At 46.5% G+C, this 25,140-nt stretch overlaps 5 protein-coding genes across 7 annotated transcripts; all 5 read left to right on the top strand.

The window, feature by feature from the left end:
- Window positions 1-1,193: 1,193 nt before the first annotated feature.
- On the top strand, window positions 1,194-4,429 carry LOC135397158 (sulfotransferase 1E1-like). Of its 2 annotated transcripts, none has more exons than XM_064628525.1 (2): window positions 1,194-1,330; window positions 3,360-4,429. In XM_064628525.1, exon 2 carries the CDS (start codon window positions 3,375-3,377, stop codon window positions 4,320-4,322), a length of 948 nt encoding a protein of 315 aa, XP_064484595.1. In that variant the 5' UTR covers window positions 1,194-1,330; window positions 3,360-3,374; the 3' UTR covers window positions 4,323-4,429. The 2 variants fall into 2 exon arrangements, with proteins under 2 accessions (XP_064484595.1, XP_064484596.1); XM_064628526.1 differs by having other exon boundaries at window positions 3,363-4,429.
- A 1,075-nt stretch (window positions 4,430-5,504) lies between these two features.
- Window positions 5,505-10,320, top strand: LOC135398253 (sulfotransferase 1E1-like). 2 transcript variants are annotated; one of them, XM_064629675.1, is made up of 2 exons: window positions 5,505-5,574; window positions 9,152-10,320. In XM_064629675.1, the coding sequence occupies exon 2, from the start codon at window positions 9,163-9,165 to the stop codon at window positions 10,108-10,110; it is 948 nt and encodes a 315-aa protein (XP_064485745.1). In that variant the 5' UTR covers window positions 5,505-5,574; window positions 9,152-9,162; the 3' UTR covers window positions 10,111-10,320. The 2 variants fall into 2 exon arrangements, with proteins under 2 accessions (XP_064485745.1, XP_064485746.1); XM_064629676.1 differs by having other exon boundaries at window positions 5,514-5,574; window positions 9,149-10,320.
- Window positions 10,321-14,657: 4,337 nt separating this feature from the next.
- LOC135398707 (sulfotransferase 1C2-like) lies at window positions 14,658-15,746 on the top strand. The gene has a single exon (XM_064630092.1). The coding sequence runs from the start codon at window positions 14,787-14,789 to the stop codon at window positions 15,744-15,746; it is 960 nt and encodes a 319-aa protein (XP_064486162.1). The 5' UTR covers window positions 14,658-14,786.
- A 4,065-nt stretch (window positions 15,747-19,811) lies between these two features.
- On the top strand, window positions 19,812-21,071 carry LOC135398254 (sulfotransferase 1C2A-like). Its single transcript, XM_064629677.1, has one exon. The coding sequence runs from the start codon at window positions 19,948-19,950 to the stop codon at window positions 20,905-20,907; it is 960 nt and encodes a 319-aa protein (XP_064485747.1). The 5' UTR covers window positions 19,812-19,947; the 3' UTR covers window positions 20,908-21,071.
- A 1,197-nt stretch (window positions 21,072-22,268) lies between these two features.
- LOC135398255 (sulfotransferase ssu-1-like) lies at window positions 22,269-24,521 on the top strand. The gene is made up of 2 exons (XM_064629678.1): window positions 22,269-22,331; window positions 23,508-24,521. The coding sequence occupies exon 2, from the start codon at window positions 23,513-23,515 to the stop codon at window positions 24,458-24,460; it is 948 nt and encodes a 315-aa protein (XP_064485748.1). The 5' UTR covers window positions 22,269-22,331; window positions 23,508-23,512; the 3' UTR covers window positions 24,461-24,521.
- Window positions 24,522-25,140: the final 619 nt, after the last annotated feature.

Genomic DNA, 25,140 nt, shown 5'->3' on the forward strand with positions numbered 1-25,140 from the left:
GACAGAGTAAAGTAATACCCCTGTCACTGTGACACTTGCACCTAGTGTCATCGGTGTGCTGCCACACGACATCTTTTAGTGACACTCGGCAGAAAGTGCACTAACGATTTAGTGAGTTCTCCAAACTCAAACTCACCTCACAAACTCACACCTCACTTCTCTTCAGCGGGGAAAGCGTGTAGCCTCGATGGCAGGATTTGTGGCACAGGTAAAATATATGGAGAAGAAGCGAGGGGTCCCGACACCACAATATTTTTGAAGAGGTATTTTCAACAGTGTTTCTATTTTATTTGGGTACAGTGTGAGATGGTGCCAAAAAACATGTCATTACTCTCGTTAACAGCCTGTGACAACTTCGCGACGCCGAGATCAAAGAGAGCCGCATGACCACTCTGTTTCTGGCGCCCTCCGCAAGGAGCGCTGCCTCCCTAGGATACCGCACAGCGATCGCCGTGCTTTTCTACGAGCGATGTTGCGGCGCGAAACTTAATTTACGTGACATATTAACGACATTTTAATCGTGCAACACAAACTAGGGCTTATGATAGTTAGCTAATAATTTGATAATGTAGAAACAATATGCCTTGCATTATTTTCGAGACTGTTTAATGACGAAAGGCGCAAAGGTTGAGATCGCAAAAAAATATATCTATCATATAGACTTCGTGGCAGTAAGAGGCTTTACAAGGATACAGGCATACTAACGCCAGATGTTGCTACTGCACTCAGAGACAACGTAAGAGCTACAGTCACAGAACAGAGATATACCTCCGCCAACGCATAATGTAGTTCGCACATTGGGAGTGAACCAGGCGGACGAAGACGCCGATTCACACGTTTTATTAACGCGAATATATCTTATGTGTTTGCTTTAAAAGCACGTCAATCTGCTGCAAGTACGTCGTCTCTGAAGAGTGCAACATGACCAGTCTGCAAGCAACGTACAGTTTGGGTCACACGAGCGCACTACGTTGTGAGTCGGAGGAGTCCTGAGTCCGCTCCAGCCAATCATGGACGTTGTCAGGTTTGTGGGCGAAGTTCCCTGTGGGGCTTAAGTCGTCCAGCAGTATTTGCTTGAGATATTTGTCTCCATGGGCTATTGTGTGAGTTTGTAAGTGTACGATGAACCCTCCAGGTCAGACGTAGGGCGATAAATAGAAGCGGCCATTGTCTTTTGGTCTTCTTATCTGCAGTCACACACGGACGCACAAAGGCGGAAGACCATTTCGCTCTCAACTCAGGCTCGAAGTGTTCAGATCACACTAACGAGGAATATCAGCGCGTCCGCCTGCTCTCGCTGCTTCTGTGTTCTGGTAACTGTGTTTACCTGGTAAGTGTTATCTTGTCTTTAAGTTGAAAAAAAAAAAATCACTGGTCGTTCAATGTGAAGCATCACAGCAAGGTAGCTACATCTTTCAGCAATATTGCAAAACCTCGTTTGGTACTCTCTGTACCCTATGGTCCAGAGCACCTCGATACAGTCAGACCTTAGGCTTCGCAAGTCAAAGTATTATAAGTCCTCTGTGTTGAAATGCACAACGAAGAACGTTTATGTATCTGCCAATGTAGCCACAGCTCCTCGGCTTGTCTCGGATTGGCTTATATTTTGATGCTGAAGTGTGGAGAATTTCCACTGTAGGAGTGGAACCAATGCCAGATGCCATTAAAAAATTTGTCCTTGCGGAATGAAAGATGGCGTAACCTCTACACCTACACAAAAGGAACGGGATTTTAGATTTGGACGCGATTATTGGACAAATCGTTTGAGGGAACCAATGGGAGGCCACTCCGCACTGTGGACCTTCTCAAAGGGAGACAGAGAGAAAGCGGTTTTCTTTAGCTCATAAATGACGAATGATGTCACGGACAGATGTCGTTCCTTTTGCGTTGGTGTCAAGGTAACAACATCGCACCTATAGTGCTCGCTTAATTAAAGCATAACGCGCTTTACAACATTGTGCGAGGAAGAATTGTCCAGAGAAACAGCACCTTTTGCACCATAGTTTCGGTCTCGGGCGCATCTGCGCATGCGCGTAGAGCAGGGTTCGCTGGGGGGGCAAAAGGGGGGAGGAAACCGCATGGCGTGTACGGCGCATTGGCCTTTTTGTACCGCGTAGCACAACCAATAGGCTTTGTGGCATACCTTTAATAACGACCGAAAACACCCAGTGACTCGGTGATCGCGTGCTTTTTGCCTACCAAACCAGAGCCGTATATTAAAAGGGAGTCTGGCCATTAATGGGTCATGCCTATACCTGAAGCTCCACCCACTTTTTCAGCTTTCCGACCAATGAAGTCTTCAAATATGGGGCGCTATCACTCAGCCTATCCTCACTATTGCCCCCATATCCAACATGGGCGGCGCCATTTTGGGTGGCAAGTGGATTGGATGGGATTGAAATGGATACCTCTCGCAATCTGCAAAAGTAGTTGATTGTTGGTCGCAAATTTGATAAGCGCCACCTAGGGAGCGTAAGGCACGTCGGGAATTGTCGTCTGCTTCCGTCGTTGTACCGCTGCCGGCAGAACCACCTATTGGGACACATTCTGTTGCCGGTATGATTTTTAAACAAATGTACATGAATAGTTGGAATATAAGGGGCAAGAATGTTTATATCCATGAAATCCAGCTGTTAAAAATAAGATTGTACAGCACAGCGCCGTTTTTGTTATGATTTCGTCGTGATCGCCGTGTTCACGAGGCCTAACACCGGCGACAAAACGTATTATTTTCAGTTAGATAGCAATGGATGAGCATAAGTTGAAACTGATTTCCGAGAAATTTATATTAGGATGTACATTTGCAGCGTAAAATCAGGTTAGTCTGTGAAAATTTTTTGTCACGAAATCCCCGCTTCACTGTGCTTGTTTTCGTCGCCATTTTGGGTGGCAGTATGGTGTCATGGCGACCCCCTTGGTAAAAAGCAAACCAATCAGAGGAGCGAAACTGTGATTGACAGGTCGAGCCTCTTTTTGTGACTCCTCCCAATGGCCAGACTCCCTTTTAATATACGGCTTTGTACCAAACCGGACAGTAGCGCCGCCGCATCGTTATGACGTCACGTAGTGAAGTGAGTCTACGATTAGCTTTTTTTTTAGCTATTCCACCTGAGGCTCAAACTGCACACTACGGGGATAGTCGCAATTTCTAGTACTTGTTACGCAACTCGATTGGTTGATCAGTGACACCCAGGGTAAAGAAAGAGAGAGAGAGTACACAGGACTACACCGCCTGTATGCTCTCTCCCTTGATCTGGGTGTCGCTGATCAATCAGCCATCCATAACACTGCTTAGATCTTGTCACGTATTGAAAGAACGACGCATTTGAATGTCCACACATGTATGCATTGCTTTTCAGCAGCCCCCAGGACCAATGTCACGTGATCATTACCACACGGTGGACGGATTATTCGTCCCAAAGCTGTTCCCTGCCGAAAGCATTCGTGAAGCACTCGCTTACGAACCTCGTCCGGACGACGTCTTCATCGTGGCTTACCCAAAATGCGGCACGACCTGGATGCAGCACATCGTGTACCACATCTTCAGCAAGGGGACTCCGTCGGAAGATCCTGAAGAGTTCCAATCTAAGACGCCCTTCTTCGAGATGAAAGGACAAGAAGGCGTGGAGAATCTTCCACGGCCAGCTGCCATAAAGACACATCTCCCCTTCAACAAGCAACCATACTCCGCCGAGGCTAAATACGTGTACATCACCAGAAACCCTTACGACTGTTGCGTTTCCTTCTTCTATCATGTCCGCATGATCCTGACTCTCCATTACGAAAACGGTTCCTTTGACGATTTCTTTGAGAAGTTCCTCAAAGGCGAAGTACCATTCGGAAACTACTTTGACTATCTCCTGTCCTGGTACCCTCATCGAGACGACCCTAACGTTTTGTTCTTGACGTACGAGGAACTCAAGAGGGACGTCAGGTCCTCGATTCAGAAGATCGCCGACTTCCTGGGAGATGAGTACGGCGAGGTACTACGTCGAGATCCTTCCGCGTTGGAAAGGATAGTTGATCTGACATCGTTTGAAAACATGCAAAAAGTGGTCAATCCAATTATGCGAGATTTCGGGAGAAGGTTCCGTGGCATTCCCGTGGAAGCGATGCCGCTCTGGACGCAACGTATGATCCGATCGTGTGGAGAAGAGATACTGAAGCCGTCGCAAGGCGACTTTGTACGCAAGGGGAAGGTCGGAGGTTGGAGGGATCACTTTACGCCAGTACAAGCCGAAAGGATGAAGGAGTGGATCAAGAAGAGCACCGCAGGTAGTGACGTCATGGACCTCTGGAAGGACATTAATTTTGACTATTAAGCTGGGACCTCCTTGTGGTTGTCGGAGACTTTCGAAGATTTTGTACAGTGTGACAGAGCACCTCTGCACGAGACCCCCTGTCCTTCCAATAAAAAACACTGCGAGAAGGTGGAAGCATATTAACTCGTGCTGCTTATATTCGGACGTCACCGAATCGCAGCTACTTCTACTCTACTCTATGCTTACTGTACCTCGCGAAGGGGCCTTTTCATCGATTATATCATCTATCATCATTATATCCCTATCATCATTTGGATTGGACTGGATTGGATTGGAAAATAAAAAAGGGAGACCTAATCGGTCATCCGACGAATATACTATAGTACACACCGTTTGTCGCTCCGCTTCTCGATAAACCATCTCGGGATTCCTAGGTTTCCGTAGTAAAGAGCCCCTGAACTTCGCCGTTACCAAACGTACATCCGTGACACCCACGACTAAAAAAATACAGTGGCGATTTAGAGGTAAATGTATTGGCATTAAACGCCTTTCCCAGTCCATACTTGACTTACGGGTATGCACTTCCGGTCTAAACCTAACTTCCGGTTCTCCACTTCCCGTTCTCCACTTCCGGTCTATACTTGACTCTGGTTCGACACTTTCGATTACTATATGTAAGTCCATTTACTTAACCTTTAATTAGCCTCAATTACTTTCAATTACCCTTTAATTACCGGTGGTAACCGCAGGATACCGGAGGTGCTCTTGAATTTCATTTAATCCACTTTAATTACGTTTACTTCAATTACTCTAAATTCCCCTTTAAATGACGTGAATTACCTTTAATTACATTTAATTACCTTCAGTAATCTTTAATTTCATGTATCTCCATTGCAAATACATTCCTTTTGCGCCAAAAAAAATCAATGATCATGATCATCACATATACATTCATTACGTTTAAACGGAGCTTTCTTACTTTAATTGCCCTTAATTACCTCTCATTACTTTCAATTGCTCTTACCTCTTACCGTTCATTACCTTCGACTAGTTCAATTTCAAATCATTTAGCTCCATTTACATTTGCCCTCTTACATCACCTTTACATTGATTGAGTTTTGTTTTGCTGTTTTGTGTCTTTCTTTTATTTTGCTTGTTATGTTGTTTGGTTGGAAAGCTTGCATCATTCCCCACAATGAGGCGCTCCACCATCGAGTGGGTGTCATAATCGGCCTCCTTGGAACTGTTCCAGCTGTGTCTGATGACCTGGAAACCGTCAGTACACGTGAGCTGTATAACCGCTACATCAAAGGTGGGTGGTTTGCCATGATATTTTTCTGGGATTACTGTAACAATGGGGGCAACGAAAAAGCATTCAGGGTTCTCTGATAATTGCGAGAGTTATTGCAGGTCCCCCATACGGCAGTCAACAACAGACCGTACTCTGTACAACGGTTTCTAAGGGCGTCGCTTTTTTTTGGGGGGGGGGGGGGGGCTCTCTGTAGAGTCATTGGCGTAATGTTCGGTGCGCTTAGAATATTCCCAAATTTTACGTCTTTCTTTTCTCCTATAATCTAATCTGTACAATTGGCTGTATACAATTCGGAAGCCCGTATTAGTGTAGCGGCACAGTAATATTGATGTAATGCTGACTGCCACATATTTTACAGTGGCCTTTTCGCATTGTAGTCACAGAAAATGGCCGGAGCCTCTCAACTAAAAGAGTGGCAGCGAAACCGTTGCATCATTGCAATTACAGTCGCAGCAGTCTGGGGTACATTGGATAGAGCAGGATACACAAATTGTGTTAGGAACAACTGTCGAAAGAAACAGAATCTTTCGCACATTAGTGCCCGCCTAATTAAAGGATAACGCGCTTTACAACGTTGAGGGAGAACTGTCGAAAGAAACAGCATCTTTTGCACCTTAGCGCCCGCCTAATTAAAGGATAACGCGCTTTACGACGTGGGGATAGGAACAACTGGAGAAAGAAACAATCTTTTGCACCTTAGTGCCCGCCTAATTAAAGAATAACGCGCTTTACAACGTTCTTCTAGGAAGAACTGGAAAAAGAAACAATCTTTTGCACCTTAGTGTTCGCCTAATTAAAGAATAATGCGCTTTACAACGTTCTGCTAGGAAAGAAACCAAAGTCCAAAGAAACGGCATCTTTTGCACCTTAGTGCAGGCCTAATTAAAGATTTCGATAAAAATAAAATTTACAACGTTGTGCTAGGAACAAGTGCGAAAAAAAACAGGATCTTTTGCACCTTAGTGCCCGTCTAATTAAAGAATAACGCGCTTTACAACGTTGTTCTAGGAAGAACTGTCCAAAGAAACGGCATCCTTTGCACCGTAGTGCAGGCCTAATTAAAGATTTCGATAAAGTTAAATCTAAAACGTTGCGCTAGGAACAAGTGTCGAAAGAAACAGGATCTTTTGCACCTTAGTGCCCGTCTAACTAAAGAATAACGCGCTTTGCAACATTGTGCTAGGAAGAACTCTCGAAAGAAAAGGCATCCTTTGCACCTTAGTGCCTGCATCAATAAAGAATAACGCGTTCTACAACGTTGTGCTAGGAATAATTGTCAAAAGAGATAAAAAAAAAGGACGTGTAACCTCGAAGGTGACCACCAATCCCGCCTTGAAAAACTGTTTGTCGTTGATTCAGGCACCCTCTATTATATCAGATCTATCTCTATCTCTCTCTTTGCTATGGCGACTTCCACACATCTGTGAGCGGAGTGATCCTATTGTCCATGGACCGTATACATTAATTTCTTTTTCCGATGTATAACATCTGAGCCCCAACTCCACACTGCGGGGACAGTCGCGATTTCTAGTACTTGTCACGCAACACGATTGGTTGTTCAGTGAGACCCAGACCAAAAAGAGAACACACAGGACTATACCGCTGTGTGCGACTTTCCATATGAATGTCCGCAGAGTTCCCCCTGAAGTCGGCCTAGGACGCATACTAACCCCCCTATCCCCCGCTCCTTCCTGCTGTCCTCTCTCCAGCTGTCGACGTCTGCACGCCGCTCATAGCTACAGTTGCTTCGCGGCGCTAACACGAAATAGAAAAAAGCGCTGTGTGCCTTCTCCCTTGAGCAGTGTATCGCTGATCAATCACCATCCATAACATAAGTTCAGATCTTGTCATGTACTGAAACAACGATGCATTTGCACATGGGGGGGGGGGGGGGGGGCATGTTCACTAGGGATGGAATGCTATCGATATTCCTACCGATATTATCGATATTTTAAGCCTGCGATTGGATAATGAGAGGATAGAGAGGTAGCAAGCGAGCTGGTGGTATAGATCCATAACTTAAAAACCCGAGACTAGGTCTGTGTTGTCGTTTTTTTCTTTTTTTTTTCCCCTAATCTCGGGTTTTTAAGTTATAGTTTTTGTTAACTTTCCTGTAATCTGTCGTCCACGTCTTATTATTATACTTTTATATCCGAGATATACATATCGATAATTTATCGATATAAATATCGATATTTTAATCGATTTAATCGATTTTTTTTTACGATGTTGATATATAACGATACCGAAAATGTCGATATTTTTGCATTTTGCTATATCATCGATATAGATATTATTACGTATCACATCGTTATAGATATCGATATGCATGCTGATAGAAATATTAGTAATTCGGCGGCTTCTGCACGTGGACAAGATATGAAAGGAACGGATCAACGAGTTTATTAACCAAACTTAACTGGTTTTTCCCTCTCTCCCTCTTGATTTGGTTTTGCAACACGATGCCGATATTTCCTGTAAAGATGTGATGCACGTTAGAGGAAAACTTTGTTACTTTCTAAAACTTCGTGGATCGTCTAGGGCTGCATTTCATGCAGAACGACGCATTGGAGTGTGCAGAACGCGTTCACCGAGCGCGCAACGTATACACGGCGGTCGAAACAGATGATTTTGTGTTGCTCGCATGGCCCTGTATTCGTAAACATCCATTCTTCGAGGAACAAAGGAGGAGGAGGCAGGCAAGGTGGTTCGGATCGGGAAGAGGGAGACATCCTCTGCATTCACCTAATTTCTTGCACTACTTATTCCCCAATCTTCCTATTACGATAATTGAGGATGTATCCTCATTGGTCCTCCTCGTGCACGTTGTTCGTCACCGTCTTCATCACGTCAGTCGTGATGTTGCCCACCTCTGTGAGGCCGACAACGGCAAGCCCTTTCACCACCCACCACCACCCACCACCATCTTCATCACGTGCCTCAGCGGTAATACACATGGAAGATAATAAAACGTAATAGAACGAGGGCAACTTTTTTCAATTGTTCAAACAATGAAGTGACGGCTTTTCAAACAACGATATTTATATCCTGTAACCTTGTCACCACTTATTCCTGACGAAGGCGGAGCTTCCCCCGCAACGTCGAAGTGTCCGTTAAATTTTCACATGTAAATAAATAACTTTTCGCCCCATTTTCTTACTTCCTATACCTTCGTTGTCTGCCTTTCGTTTTTTCTAGTACCTAGTGAACCCTCGTTATTATGACCATGGTCGTTCCCGAAAATTTTGGTCATAACGCGGAATTGTCATATTAACGGGGGAGATTTGCAGGGCTTGCACAACATTGTTCCCCAAGAGTGTGGTTGTAAAGCGCGTATGTCAGATTATCGGGGGTCATATTAACGAGGGTTCACTGTGTTACATTGGGCGGTCGCCCGAACCCATTTCCTTCAGCATATATATATATATATATATATATCGATAATTCGTCGATATAAATATCGATATTTTAATCGATTTCATTGATTATTTTTTTACGATGTTGATATTTAACGATATCGAAAAAAAATCGATATTTTTCCATCACCAATGCCCACACATATGTTACTTTTCAGCAGCACCAGAACCAATGTCACGTGATGGTTACCACACGGTGGACGGATTGTTCGTCCCAAAGCTGTTCCCTGCCGAAAGCATTCGTGAAGCCCTCGCTTACGAAGCTCGTCCGGAAGACGTCTTCATCGTGTCTTACCCAAAATGCGGCACAACCTGGATGCAGCACATCGTGTACCACATCTTCAGCAAGGGGACTCCATCGGAAGACCCTGAAGAGTTCCAATCGAAGACGCCCTTCTTCGAGATGAAAGGACAAGAAGGCGTGGAGAACCTTCCACGGCCAGCTGCCATAAAGACACACCTCCCCTTCAACAAGCAACCGTACTCCGCTGAAGCTAAATACGTGTACATCACCAGAAACCCTTACGACTGTTGCGTTTCCTTCTTCTATCATGTCCGCATGATCACGACTCTGCATTACGAAAACGGTTCCTTTGACGATTTCTTTGAGAACTTCCTCAAAGGCGAAGTACCATTCGGAAACTACTTTGACCATCTCCTGTCCTGGTACCCTCATAGAGACGACCCTAACGTTTTGTTCTTGACGTACGAGGAACTCAAGTGGGACATCAGGTCTTCGATTCAGAAGATCGCTGACTTCCTGGGAGATGAGTACGGCGAGGTACTACGTCGAGATCCTTCCGCGTTGGAAAGGATAGTTGATCTGACATCGTTTGAAAACATGCAGAAAGTGGTCAATCCAATTATGCGAGATTTTGCGGGAAGGTTCCGTGGCATTCCCGTGGAAGCGATGCCGCTCTGGATGCAACGTATGGTCCGGTCGTGTGGAGAAGAGATACTGAAGCCGTCGCAAGGCGACTTCGTGCGCAAGGGGGAGGTCGGACGTTGGAGGGACGATTTTACGCCACTGCAAGCCGAAAGGATGAAGGAGTGGATCAAGAAGAACACTGCAGGTAGTGACGTCATGGACCTCTGGAAGGACATTAATTTTGACTATTAAGCCACGACCCCCTTGTGATTGTAAGAGAGTTTCGAATTCCTCCACATCCGAAGTCCCCTCCGGTTAAGATTTTTCACAGTCTAACATAGCGGTGGTGGTGGTGGTGGTGGTGGTGATAGGGCTTGCCGTTGTCGGCCTCACGTATGCTAACATAGCGTATCTGCCCGAGACCCTCTGTCCTTCCAATAAAAACACTGCAAGAAGGTGGAAGCAGATTAGCTCGTGCTGATTATATTCGGGGGTCACCAAGCTCCAAAACGCAGCTACTTCTACTCGAACGCAACCTATTCGTACAATTGGGGTGGCGTACGACCTACGAACGCAACCTATGCTTACTGTACCTCGCAAAGGGGCCTTTTCATCGACGCCACCATGGAGGCGTCTGGGTTTGGATTGGATTGGATTGGATTGGATTGGAAAATAAAAAGGGAGACGTAATCGTCATCCGACGAATATACTAATGCTCCCATTCTAGTAGTATCTCCCCTTCTAGATTAACTAAATCGGGATTCCTAGCTCTCGGTAGTAAAAAACGCCCGAACTGCACCGCGACAAAACGTACATCCGTGACACCCGCGACTAAAATAACACAGTGATGGTGGCGCCCCCGGTCCTGGCCTGTCGCAACATTCCACGCGACTGCTCACACTGGAATGTTACATTGACGTTCCTCGCAATAAAACTTGCCTGGAATCTGCGAGCTAGGTCTTGAAAGATGGGCATCGCTGTTGTTCTCTTTCGAGTTTACAATAGACGATTTTTAAAAGATGCGCGCGCCACCAAGCGCGCGGCGCAAAGCAGCATGGGAATTTTCAGGGACACTGCTCTGCCGTCTGCTACGGTTATGGCTTGCCCGGGGCTGACGATGCTGCTGCGCACAACCGGGAGTGATGTTGTTCTTCCTCTACCTCCGCCTCTGGCCGTCCCGTCCCATGAGCCCTTGTTCCCATGAGCCCTCCCATGAGCCCTTGCGTGCTACAGGTGGCGCTTGCTTTCTAAAAAAGGTATATTAGCTGCTACGATTCACCGGAAACAACAGCGGGCAAATTTTCTAAGATTAATGGCGGAGTATACAGTGAACCCTCGTTATTATGACCATGCTCGTTCCCGAAAGTTTTGGTCATAATGCGGAAATGTCATATTAACGGGGGGATTTGCAGAGGTTTCACTGCATTGTTCCCTAGGTAGGAGTATGGTCGTAAACCGCGTATGTCAGATTATCGGGGGTCATATTAACGAGGGTTCACTGTAGACAGTACTACTCTCGTACCCAAGGAGAAAGAAACTTCACGTCTTTCAGCTCCCCAAAACAGCGTGTGCTATTCCGTTTCGAAATGCCCAATCCGCATTTTGCCGTGACCCAAATTAAAATCCGCGTTAGTCTTCGCGTTTTTTCGCGACTAACGGAATCCTAGGGACGCTATTAATTAATTATGTATGTTTCACTGACGAGGGACGTTACACCTGTGCTCACATATATATTGCTTGAGGTCTCCCGAGAAAGTTATCATGACGAGGCAGCATAAAACCATATCTGCACTATCACAGTACTCGGTAAGATTTAAATTCCCAACCTTGGCAAATGGTGTGTCCGCCACGGATGAAGAAGCGATGACATTCATTTCCATTCATTCGCGTACATTCATTCCCATGTTGATAATGATGACAATGATTGACTGTGTTACGTGAACGACACCTGTACTTAACAACAACAAAGTGTAACATTGTCATGGCCGCCTCGGCACGCAAACAACATGCAGACAAAGAACATGCAAAACAACATGCCCGTCTTTGGTGACCCAAATGCATTATCCCGTCCCACAATGTGTAGTCACTAAGTCTTAGCAATTGATCATCGTTGACGCTCGTCTGTGTTGCTCTGCCCAGTGAATATGCTGAAATAGGCGCCACATTTTTCATTCGGTAAAAAATAGACAGGTCGTCTGGTTCATATATTTCACGTCCGTCATCAGAAGATGAACGGCGCTCCTTCAAACTTACTTCCCTTGTGAATAGATGGCGCACGATAAATACGGGGCTTTAGGAAGCCGCTGAACAACGTCGTACTCAGAGGACAGCGTCTACAACAACCGATCTACAATCTGCCGTGGAAATGTTCCACGAAGTGGTCCAGCTCCGTGATGTTCAGTATAGGGGCCCCGAGGACAGCGCAGCGTGAAGTCTGTCAGCAGGGTGTGGGGGACCCGAAAGCGAGTAAAGATCCCGGATCCTCTGGGGGGGGCGAACGCTCGATATCTTTTCCCTCTTTTACTGTAAACATGTTGGTTGTTTTAGAATAAAGTAGTGTTTGTCTGGACTCTAACGAGGACGGACGTCTTTGCCGAGGGACAAGCGTCAGAATCATCGAACAACGCTGCGGCTGGTTCTGGTAAGTACCATACCTTCATGTTGACGTTAAGAACAGTCAGCCTAAGAGGCCGGCACGGGTGGTGTAAGTATAAGTGCACTGCTGCAGGCTGGACGATATAAGACGGGCAAACGACGTAACGGACAAGACAATAAGGGCTGGAGCTGGGTGAGTATTTCGATTATTTCGCTGTCCGGACAGGTACCCTAAGTAGTGTAGACCTAAATACCAGTGCGGGGGGTAACTCGGTACTGTAATGAAAGCAACGGTGTGGGCGAGATGATACATACTGACACACACACAAAAAAAAAAAAAGAACAGCGCAGTAACGGGACGTGAAGTAGACAACGAAGCGCTGACTAACAGCTGCGGTTTATTGGGAAGGAATGAAAACATCAGGAACAAGTTAGTGGTTGAGATACCAACTTGTGACCGTGCTTGCGAGTAAACCTGGAAGGACCTTCTCTATCGGTCTGCGGGACGAAACATGCAAAACCTTATGTCCAGTGCCGATTGTTACGGTTCTGGGCCCTTGGACACCCGACCGTCAGTTCCATGCCATGCAGGCGTTTGTGCGATTTTGCGAAGACTCCAAGTTGGTGGACAGTGTGACTGACAGTGTGTGTGAGTGACTGACTGAGTGTCTTTGTCACTCATTGGTTTTATCGTAGATAGTCATTTATCTTTTCTGTGATGATCTGGAGTAGCCGGCTCTCGTAATGAGTGCCTATTTCTCCTTTTTTTTTTCTTCTTCTTCTTCTTTCTCATCAACTCAATTCAACCGCAGTGCCGATGTAATGTTGTATATGAGATAAGCCTTTCCTGTGGAAAAGACGTATGTGGGCCAAACAGGACGATGTGTAAATGACGGACTCCGGGAGCACGCCAGGTCACTCACTATGCACACGCGGGGAGCAACCTAGCCATTAATTGCCGTGACCGCGGATGCCGTCCTATGCTTAAAGGCACACGAGTGTTAGGACGATATCGGGATAAAGGGGGCCAGGGCAATCATCGAAGCTGTTCAGATTCATAACAGACGTGATAACAGTGTGAGCGTGCTTCTTATTAACTTCCTTTCCCAGGAGGGCCGGTATGTCAACCGCTAACTTGTTCCTGATGCTTTCATTCCTGCCCAATAAACCGCAGTTCTTAGTCACTGCTTTGTTTGTCTATACTTCACATTCCGTTTCTGCGCTGTTTTTTTTTTTTTTTTTTTCGTAAGTGTTAACTTAAGTCGTTGCTTTTGAGCTCCGGTAACTTCTTGAGGAACTCGTTAATTTTCTATAGGTAACTTTGTGAAAGCAACTTGAAGAAAGTTCTGCGTTCCTTTTGTTGGATTCTCATCTACAAACATCGCGTACGATGCACTGAAACTCACTGTTATATCATACCCCACACTCTAAGGGAAAAGGGAATACATTGGGGAGCCATTACAGCTTCTAAGCCCTCAGATTGAAATTAGTCCCTATTTAGTGTCCCCCGGCCGTAAAATTTACTCCACAGTACCGCAAACAGACTCCAAGCTTCGCATAAACGCGCATTTAGTCCAAGCTTCCCTGAAGTCTAATATAATCTAGTCCCCAATATGAGCACACATAAACCCTGTTTGTACAGTGCTGAACAAAAGTTTACGGAACACGCACCGCCAACGAATTCCTTCTTCAGAGTAACACGCTAGCAGCGAATGGGACCGTATAGGCTTACTGCGTATTCACACGAGCGACATTCCCCAAGAAGCGGAAGATGCGAAAAGCGTCATAGCTTTCTGCTGTCACGTGAGCGCGAACGCTCAACGACCTGTCTTCCCGTACATTGCTAACCGTGGGTAATATCTTGCTACACAGCCACAAGGTATTCCGTAGCAGACGACAGCAAAACACGCTGACGGTGTCGTCTGCTAAGTGTCGTCTGCTAAATGCGCAGTACGCCACTCCCGATATTCCCCACATTGTGAATGCTCAACATAACACGGGACGGAACTTCGGCTCTGTGAGCAGTCTTTTCGCTTTTTCTTCCACTAGAATATTCCGTGAGGATGTCGCTCGTGTGAATACACGCTTGCAGAAATGCGGGTAGATAACCCGGTCACCGGTTCGTAAGTCTGTACGGTACTATTCGCTGCTAGCATGTCACTCCGAGGATGGAATGCACCGAAGCGTGTTCCGTAAACTTTTGTCCAGCACCGTACCTGCCCTACATAAACCACACGTATCGAAACATCGGCTCTTGTTTCAACAGGTGCTAAGCGTCCTCATACCAGACGGGAAAGAGTGTCTAAGACCGTCGTGGGGCTCTGCAGGTAACTATGTCACGCCATCGCTACCATAACGTGGATGGCCTGTTTCTGGGAAAGCACTTCCACGAACAAAGCGTCCGGGAAGCCTTCAACTACAAGCCGTGCCCAGATGACGTATTCATCACGACCTATCCGAAATGCGGCACCACATGGACGCAGCACATCGTCTACCACATCTTCAGCAACGGGGTACCACCGGAATCCGAGGATGAGCTCATAGCTAAGACTCCGTTCCTCGAGTTCATGGGGAACGCAGCCTTCGAGAACCTACCTCGTCCTGCTGCAGTGAAGAACCATTTGCCGTTCCACAAGATGCCTTACTCAAAGCACGTCAAATACATCTACACAGCCCGGAATCCTTTCGACTGCTGCGTGGCTTACTACCACCACGTTAAACTGTTTCCAATGTACGATTTTGAACATGGCACATTCGAAGAGCTCTTCCAGTATTTCCTCGATGGCAAAGTCGATTTTGGAGACTACTTCGACCACTTGTTGTCCTGGTACCCACACCGGAACGACCCGAACGTCTTGTTCTTGACTTATGAAGGCCTGAAGAAGGACATCAGAGCAGCCATTCAGAAAGTAGCAGATTTTCTTGGTGAGGATTACGGTGCACAACTGCGAAAAGATCCAGGACTGAGGGAGCGAATAGTTGAGGTAACGTCCTTCGAAAACATGCAAAGGATAATGAACCCCTTGATGAGAGGCTTAGCCGACAAGTACACAAGTATACCGGTGGAATCCTTGCCAGGATGGGCGCAGCGTTCGCTAGAAACGTGCGGAGATGTGATTTTAAAGCCTGTTTTTGGAGACTTCGTGCGCAAGGGTATTATTGGCGATTGGAAGAATCATTTTAATGCCGATCAGGTGAAGCGAATGAATGACTGGATCAAGAAGAGGACTGCAGGAAGCGACGTCATGGATCTCTGGAAGGACGTTCACGGTTCTTGGATGAACGGCGCGTGACATGACATTGGAACCAGAAATGTTGCACTCCCGAGTATAAGGTATATATAATCCTTGACAATAGTCAGGTGCAGCTCAACTACCTCGTAGACTATATTTGACTAGCTGCCGGCGATTGGATTGACTAGGTGATTGGGTTGGAAATAAAATATAGGAAGGGTACGTGGCCATTGATGGTAATTTCATATAGAAAAAATGGGGATATGAGTTTCCACAAGTGTCTGATTTAACTTACTGGTGTTCTGTCGTTACTGCTGTCACTTGCGCATTCTTGCGTACATCAGAGCACAAAAACAACTCATCGTGAATCTCAAATACGTGTAGTATATTATTGTATGCGGATCGCCACCAGTAGTGGGGTATAGTACCGCCCCCTGGCGGTGAAACTCCCCATTCGTCATCTTAAAAGTAAAGTTGTTGGTTGCTATAACGCGGTGTCTGAAGACAGGCGAAGATATCGCCGTGCACCATTTAACGCCGTGGCAGTTCTGGTAGTAGCTGGGCATGTTATGCGGTGAAGCTCTCTTTCTCGTATTTTCATCCTTCCTTCACCATCTCCATGTAATGTACCACACCACCGCGGTGAAACAACCGATCTCATCGTCATCATCTGTGGTTGTTGTTGTTGTTGTTGTTGCTCTTCTTTTATACTGAAGTCCTGTCCTCACCTCACAAACGCGAAACACATAAAGTTTCCCGACGGCAGCACAAACGTGTGTTCTACTCTTTCCCAATCTCACGATATCTGTATGTGATGTGCCGCGGCAGGGTGATCTATTAGGTTACATTTTAGGACTCGCATCGCACAGGCGTATTGTGAGTAACAAATTGAAGAGCACGAGCTACGTCTACATTGTTTCAAGTAAGTAATATTGCGACCGATAGTATTTAGGTCTACTATACTTAGGGTACTTGTCTGGAACATTGAGATAATCGAAATACTCATCCAGCTCCAGTGTTTGTCTTATACGATATACAGGGTGGGTGCAGATAAAGTCGCCCCACATTTTCGCACATAGCGCGTTCCCTGCATATACCGTATACGAACTTCCGGCGGCGCACGATGGTGCATTTTTTTGCAGTGCAAATTGAGAAACAAAATCGTGGTAACCAAACTCTGCGCAATAATTTCCAATGGGACATTGCAGTGTAGCACAGTGGCATTGGCCTACCGCTGGGGATGCCACCTACACAAAACAAAGCGAGATCTGGTACGCCTAGCGGCAGCTAGACGCAGCTGTGCTGTGACCGCCATATTGACTTCTGCATAGGAAAATCGGGATGCACGGAGAGCAACGTTCGCGTGAATAACTTCTTTGTTACGTGGAGTTGGGTTACTACGATTTTTTGTGCGTTTGCTACCGGATAAATGCGTCATCCCGCGCCACCGGAAGTTCATGCGGTACGCAGGGAACGCCATACGTGCAAAAATGTGGGGCTATTTTATCTGCATCCACCCTGTGTATGCCTCGTCGATTCCCCGTCTTATATCGTCCAACCCACAACAGTGTACTTATACTTCCAGCTCCCGTGCTGGCTTATTAGGCTGACTGTTCTTAACGTCAACATGAAGGTATGGTACCTACCAGAGCCGGACGCAGCGTTCTTCGATGATTCAGACGCTTGTCCCTTGGCAGAGACGTCCGTTCTCTTTAGAGTTGAAACAAACACTAGCTTTATTCTGAAACAACTAGCATCTTTACAGCGAAAGACGGAAAAGATCTATGCCCGTATTCACCAAGCGCATGGAGGAAGCGACTTAAGGCGACCAAGCGACTTAAACCATTGTTTATGACGTCGGGTTTAAATCGATCACCTGGTCTTTCCGGCTGTGAAGAACGGTTGACCACAACGCATGCGTATTATTCACATTGACACGAGATGGTTGAGGGGATGAAGAAAGTAGCAGACGGCAGAAGGATTGCGAAGAGGAAGGCTCCCGTCGTCTTTTGGTTATGAGTTCGTTAATTTGTTAACGGAAGAAAAAGCTCCGGCGGCGCTGGCGTTGCTACAGGTGGTTGCGGGACAGGGGGGTGGGTAGTCGGCGGTTAGGCCTTTCTCTGGCCTAAGCGCCGAGTATACCCACACACCGTCCAGCGCGCCGCCTGAGCTCATGGCCAAAAAACGACGGGAGCTGTCCTCTTCGCAATCCTTCTGCCGTCTGCTACTTTCTCAACCATCTCGTGACAATGCGAATAATACGCATGCGTTGTGGTCAACCGTTCTTCACAGCCGGAAACAACCAGGTGATCGATTTAAACCCGACGTCACTAAACGTTTAAGTCGCCTGGTTCGCTTTAAGTCGCTTCCTCCATGCGCTTGGTGAATACGGGCATCGATCTTTTCTCTCTTTCGCTGTAAAGATGTTAGTTGTTAATAAAGCTAGTGTTTGTCTCGACTCGAAAGAGAACGGACGTCTTTGCCGAGGGACAAGCGTCTCAATCATCGAACAACGCTGCGTCTGGCTCTGGTAAGTACCATATACCTTCATGTTGACGTTAAGAACAGTCAGCCTAATAGGCCGGCAGGGGGGCTGGAAGTATAAGCGCACAGTTGTGGGTTGGACGATATGGGACAGGGTATCGACGAGGCATATGTATCGCATAAGGCAAACACTAGAACCGGATGAGAATTTCGATTATTTCACTGTCCAGACAAGTGTTGGTTTATTCAACTCGCGCGACCCGAGAGTCAGAGTCGTGACGTGTGAGTGTCATCGTACGTCACCGACTCCAGCGACTGGCATCGAGAAGAGAGTCGCTGGGAGTCGACCCTCCAGATCTTGTAGTGTTGATTCCTCGAATTTTTGAACGGGAGTCTCTGCTAGGGCGATGACGTCACGAGGGCCTCACCAGGCCATTTTCGCCCTGCAAGATTCGACTCTCTCGGCTCTCGAGTTGCTCCAGTCCAATAAACGAACACAGCCTAAGTATAGTAGACCTAAGTACTATCGGTCGCAACATTCCTTACTTGAAACAATGTATGCGTATAGCTCGTACTCTGCAAATTGTTAGTCACCATACGCCTGTGCGATGCGACTTCTAAAATGTAACCTTATAGATCACTCCGCCGCGGCACGTCACATACAGATATCATGAGATTGGGAAAGAGTTCATCGTTGGCAAAATTAGTGCACGTTCGTGTTGCCGTCGTGAAACTTTGTGGTTTTCGCATTTTTTGAGGTGAGGTCAGGGTAGTATCTGCCTCACACATGAAGGTTTCCTTCTTGTTTGCTTCGCGCAATGGCATCCATCATCGGAAACAACCGTGAAAACAGCTCATGTGATCAGCGCCTGACAGCGCACGTGGCATTCTTTTGCCAGCGGCGGGTCGTGACATCTGGCGTTGTGACGTAGACCGTTTGCAAACAGACAGTCGTCTGCGTATTCTAGCGAAGCACGTCTCACATTCAGTGTCACTAGCCGGCTAGTTGAATCTGAATTATTTCGAAAGAATAGTTATGATAGGAGGCGAGGCCCTGGTGGTATAGATCCACAAGGACACACGACAAGGGAGACACAAAAGGGAAACACAAGACAAGGGAGGAGTAGGGGTTGCCGTCCTTATTTTTCATTTTTTGTTTCTCTTTTTTTTTTCTTCTTTTCATTAACTTATCGTTTGTATCACTTGGTTCCCTGATAACTGATATGCACAAGTTGCAGAATGCTGCTTCGTACAGATTGCATGCCAACGTGTTTTTAGCATGACTATTCCACACCGTTTTCCCCCCCAGCCAGCCTCACACTCAGCGCTTCTGCAGCTAGCACAAGCCTGAAAGGAGGAAATCGATCTGATGGACACGAGCAGCAAAATGTACTGAAAGTCGAGTGTAATAGGGGTGGACGGGTGGGTGGAAGGCGTTGAACAGACTGGTGAATTGAAAGAACATTGATAAGATACATGCCGTCCACCCCTATTGCACCCGACTTTCAGTACATTGTGCTGCATGGGGAGTGAACACAGGGCACGTGTGCTCTGCTGCTATCTGGCTTGAGCGTTAAACTGTTTTCAACAGTTCATAATAAACTTGTTGTTGTTTTTCAACGTGCTCCCCCGCCTAGACGGCGCTGCGCTTTCAGTATGCTTGCCCTACATAAACCACGCATAACGAAACATCCGCTCTTCTTTCAACAGGTGCTAAGCGTCTTCATACCAGACAGGAAAGAGTGGCTGAGACCGTCGTGGGGCTCTGCAGGAAACTATGTCACGCCATCGCTACCATAACGTGGATGGCCTGTTTCTTGGAAAGCACTTCCACGAACAAAGCGTCCGCGAAGCCTTCAACTACAAGCCGTGCCCAGATGACGTATTCATCACGACCTATCCGAAATGCGGCACCACATGGACGCAGCACATCGTCTACCACATCTTCAGCAACGGGGTACCACCGGAATCCGAGGATGAGCTCATAGCTAAGACTCCGTTCCTCGAGTTCATGGGGAACGCAGCCTTCGAGAACCTACCTCGTCCTGCTGCAGTGAAGAACCATTTGCCGTTCCACAAGATGCCTTACTCGAAGCACGCCAAATACATCTACACAGCCCGGAATCCTTTCGACTGCTGCGTGGCTTACTATCACCACGTTAAACTGTTTCCAATGTACGATTTTGAACATGGCACATTCGAAGAACTCTTCCAATATTTCCTCGATGGCAAGGTCGATTTTGGAGACTACTTCGACCACTTGTTGTCCTGGTACCCACACCGGAACGACCCGAACGTCTTGTTCTTGACTTATGAAGGGCTGAAGAAGGACACCAGAGCAGCCATTCAGAAAGTAGCAGATTTTCTTGGTGAGGATTACGGTGCACAACTGCGAAAAGATCCAGGACTGATGGAGCGAATAGTTGAGGTAACGTCCTTCGAAAACATGCAAAGAATAATGAACCCCTTGATGAGAGGCTTAGCCGACAAGTACACAAGTATACCGATGGAATCCTTGCCAGGATGGGCGCAGCGTTCGCTAGAAACGTGCGGAGATGTGATTTTAAAGCCTGTTTATGGAGACTTCGTGCGCAAGGGTATTATTGGTGATTGGAAGAATCATTTTAATGCCGATCAGGTGAAGCGAATGAATGACTGGATCGAGAAGAGGACTGCAGGAAGTGACGTCATGGATCTCTGGAAGGACGTTCATGGTTTTTGGATGAACGACGAGTGACATGACAGTGGAAGCAGAAATGTTGCACTCCTGAGTATAAGGCATATATAAGCCCTTGACAATAGTCAGGGGCAGCTCAACTACCTCGTAGACTATATTTTACTAGCTGCCGGCGATTGGATTGACTAGGTGATTAGGTTGGAAAATAAAATATAGGAAGGGCACGTTGCCATTGACGGTGATTTCATAAAGAAAAAATGGGGATATGAGTTTCCACAAGTGTCTGATTTTACTTATACAGTCAAACTCTTTTATAGCGAACACCTTTTTAACGAAAATACCACTACAGCAATTTTTTTTGCGGTCCCGCTGGAGCCCTATAGGTCCAATAATGGACATCCTTTTTAACAAAAATACCTTTACTGAATTTTTTTTTTTTTTTGTTGTTGTTGTCCCCCGAGTTTCGTTGTAAAGGAGTTCGACTGTACTGGTGTTCTGCCGTTACTGATGTCACTTGCGCGTTCTTGTGTACATCAGAGCATAAAAACAACTCATCGCGAATCTCAAATACGTGTAGTATATTATTGTATGCGGATCACCACCGTCAATGCGGTAGAGTGTCGCCCCTGACGCTGAAACTCTCCATTCATCATCTTAAAGATAAAGTTGTTGTTGTTTTTTGTACGCGGTGTCTGAAGACAGGCGAAGATATCACCGCGCACCATTTAACGCCGTGGTTGTTCTGGTAGTAGTTTTGCGTGTTATGCGGCGAAGCTCTTTTTCACGTATTTTCATCCTTCCTTCATCATCTTCACATAATGTTCCAGTGCAATGGGGTAGGGTACCGCACCACGACGGTGAAACACCCCATCTCATCGTCATCGTCTGTGGTGGTGGTGGTTGTTGTTGCTGCTCTTCTTTTACACTACTGACGGGAATTGGGGATGTGAAGAAATGTACCAATGCAATACTATCAAATAATGTATATGGAGGTACTACGTCCACGGTACACTGGCTCATTATAGGCTAATAAGTCGGTACATGACTATGACGATCTCAGCGACGAGGTACAAAAGTTCACCTTCACCTAAGTTCACCACTTAGGCAAATTGAGGCTTTGTATGTATTTGTCCCTTCTATGTTGTTCCAGCCTCAGAACATCAGTTCTCTCCTGTCTCTTGTTCGTCTGTTGTACCTCGTCACTGAGTACCTTATAGGCCTCCCTGTAACGAAGACACATTAGTTAACAAAGAATAATGTCCTTGTTTCGGAGGTTAATTTCACACAAACAGCCTCTTGGTCCGTCCGCAATGAAAGGAAAACATTTATGTGACGCAAGATAAGAATGACAAAGGTAAAAAATGACAGGCACTTAAGCATACGTGTACCTCCCTCTAGGAGATAAGATACGGATACACGTGAAAGAGGGCATGGACTCATTAGCAGCATATAAGTGGACGGAGACGTCTGTGTCTATTTTGCAAGTAAGTTCTTGAACACCCATATTTCGAATGGATAAGCAACGTTTGTGGTTGTATGTCGAGCGTTTCCATGATTTTAAAAGGAAATACATCGCATAGGACGTCTCCGTCAAACATCGTAGAAAAACACTTCAGTGATTTGTACGTGTCTCTCTGCTATGTGTATTGTGAAGCAATCGGTGCAGATTACGAGGCTTTTTTTTTCTTTCTGTTTCTAATCGAATCTGTTCTGTTTCGATCTAATCGAAAGATTCAATCGAAATGTAATCGAAAATCTTTTTACCAACAATTTTTTTTATTTCCTACTTTACTTTCTTACCAACATTACTTTCTTTATATCCTTCAACAGTTCGACGGTTCCGTCCCTTTCGCATGCAGAAACAAATATCTCAACACTCCAAATTAATAGAGGAATCAAGTTTATCTTCCGAAAAAGAAATTGAGAATAGACGACCTGCTCCCCTACGTCATCGATTACGTTCCGCCGCCGCGCAAAGCATGCTGGTTGGCACCTAGCAACCTTATCAGTTTTTTCGGCCTATCAGCCGAAACGTTTTTTTTTTTTTTTTCGCTTCTTGCCCACCACAGCAAAATATAACCTCGAACCAGACTTCTCGTGACGTCACATGTTTGTAAAGAGAGAGTAGTCTCTATTGGCGGCGAGACCCTCACTAGGGGCGCCACTGCGCCGTCTCTTGGTGGTGATCCCCGTTTCGGTTTCGTTTCTGTTACTTACAGTAAAAACTGTCATATTGGAATAAAAATGCGATTTACTTGGAACGCATATGTCGTTTTCTTCATGAATCCCCAGGAAATATCAATGCTGGACAGCCCCTAACACGTGCAATGCCTTTATACGCAATGCAATGTGAGAATACTGCCCGGGGACATCCCCAGGACAAGGTTCGTTCAGTGAACACCAGGGGGCGACTCCCAAACTTCTCGGCGCCAATAGCTGGAACGGCTCTGGTGACGTCACCATAGATTCCGAAAAGATGTGCACTAAAAATGTGTAACGCTACTTGCGCTCCAGACACGAGTGTCTTACTTACAGTGACCGAAACTAACTGGCGATGATTCGAGCCTTACGTTGTTATGGCAGTTCATGCCACTCCTAAATGCACGCAGGCAGGACCTCTTAATCGTACTTCGCCCTAACCGAGTACCGTATACATGCAGGCACCATGCCTCGTGAGAGATTCCACATTGTCGACGGGATCTTCCTGGGCAAACACTTCTCTGAAGAAAGCGTTCGAGAAGTCCTAGCTTACGAGCCACGACCAGACGACGTCTTCGTCGTGACGTATCCGAAATGTGGAACGACGTGGATGCAGCACATCGTCTATTACATCTTCAGCAACGGGACTCCGCCCAAAGATTCTGACGAGTTCGATTCCAAAACGCCCTTCTTCGAGTACATGGGACAAGAAGCCGTTGACAATCTACCTCGCCCAGCTGCGATCAAGACGCATCTAGCCTTCAACAAACAACCGTATTCGAAAGACGCCAAGTACATCTATGTGGCGAGGAACCCGTTTGACTGCTGCATCTCTTTCTTCCATCACGTCCGGTTCTTTCCAATGTACGACTACGAAGACGGAACATTTGACGAGTTCTTCGAAGAATTCCTCAGGGGCGAGGTCGACTTTGGAGACTACTTCGACCACCTGCTGTCCTGGTACCCACACAGGCACGACCCTAACGTCCTGTTCCTCACTTTCGAAGACCTCAAAAATGACACCAGAACTTGGATCCAGAAGGTTGCAGACTTTCTAGGCAAGGAGTACGGCGAAAGACTTCGCAACGAACCGGAAGTGATGGAGAAGATTCTCCAGTATACTTCCGTTGAGTACATGAAGAAGACGGTGAATCCGGTAATGACGCGCCTCGACCAGAAGTTTCAGGGACTTCCACGGGACCAATGGCCGCGCTGGGCCCAAAGGTTCCTGCGTGGCTGTGGAGATTTATTACAGAAGCAGTCGGTGGGAACATTCGTACGTAAAGGCGAGGTAGGAGACTACAAGACTGAATTGACGCAGGATCAGGTGAAAAGGATGAAGGAGTATATCGCAAAGAGGACAGCAGGAACCGACGTCATGGGGCTCTGGAAGAATCTCAAGTGGATGGAGTGAAGTGTTCGTTGATGAGCGCTTTACCGGTCACAACAAAGTATAAAATGCTAGTCGTACCATACAGGGCGTCGTGCTTCACTCCTAGTTTGGTAGAGTCTATGAATGACATGCACTTTATCTATACTTAGACTTCAACGTCAGTGAATAGAGCATTCACTCGTTGGGACTGAGAGGTGGCGGGAACGAGTCCCAGTACCGGTTGTATTTCTTGAGTGTTCCGAGGTACATCCTAGACTGATACCGCCACAGATTCCCCAAGGGCCTGCCCAGAAAGGTTGCTAACCCAGTGCCTCCCATTACATTCCTTGTGTCCTCTTTTCATCCGTGTGCGCATGTGCGCCGATCACTACCACAGCAAACCTCTCCCCGTTTGTAACCCAATGACGTCATAGTGTTCGACAGCGCCACCAATTTGGTAGAGTTGAACTACGCTCGAAGCCAGGGGCGAACAAGTTCGCGCCCGAAAGCCACGGTATTGAGAGGATTACGATGGTCCCTGGAAGGGACGCGACCTTCGGTCCTACTTTTGGTTGAATAGGAGACAGCGAACAAGTGCCCATTCCTCTCCCCTTCCGATTTGTTTCGGTTTCGGTCTGTCTACCAACGTCATGATGACGTTTATCGGGTAGAGGTCTATTACTTCACGGTGCTCGCGCAGAAGAATACGAAAAGTTCCAGAA

The sequence above is a fragment of the Ornithodoros turicata genome, chromosome 6 (genome assembly GCF_037126465.1).
Source record: "Ornithodoros turicata isolate Travis chromosome 6, ASM3712646v1, whole genome shotgun sequence".
NCBI lineage: Eukaryota > Metazoa > Arthropoda > Arachnida > Ixodida > Argasidae > Ornithodoros > Ornithodoros turicata.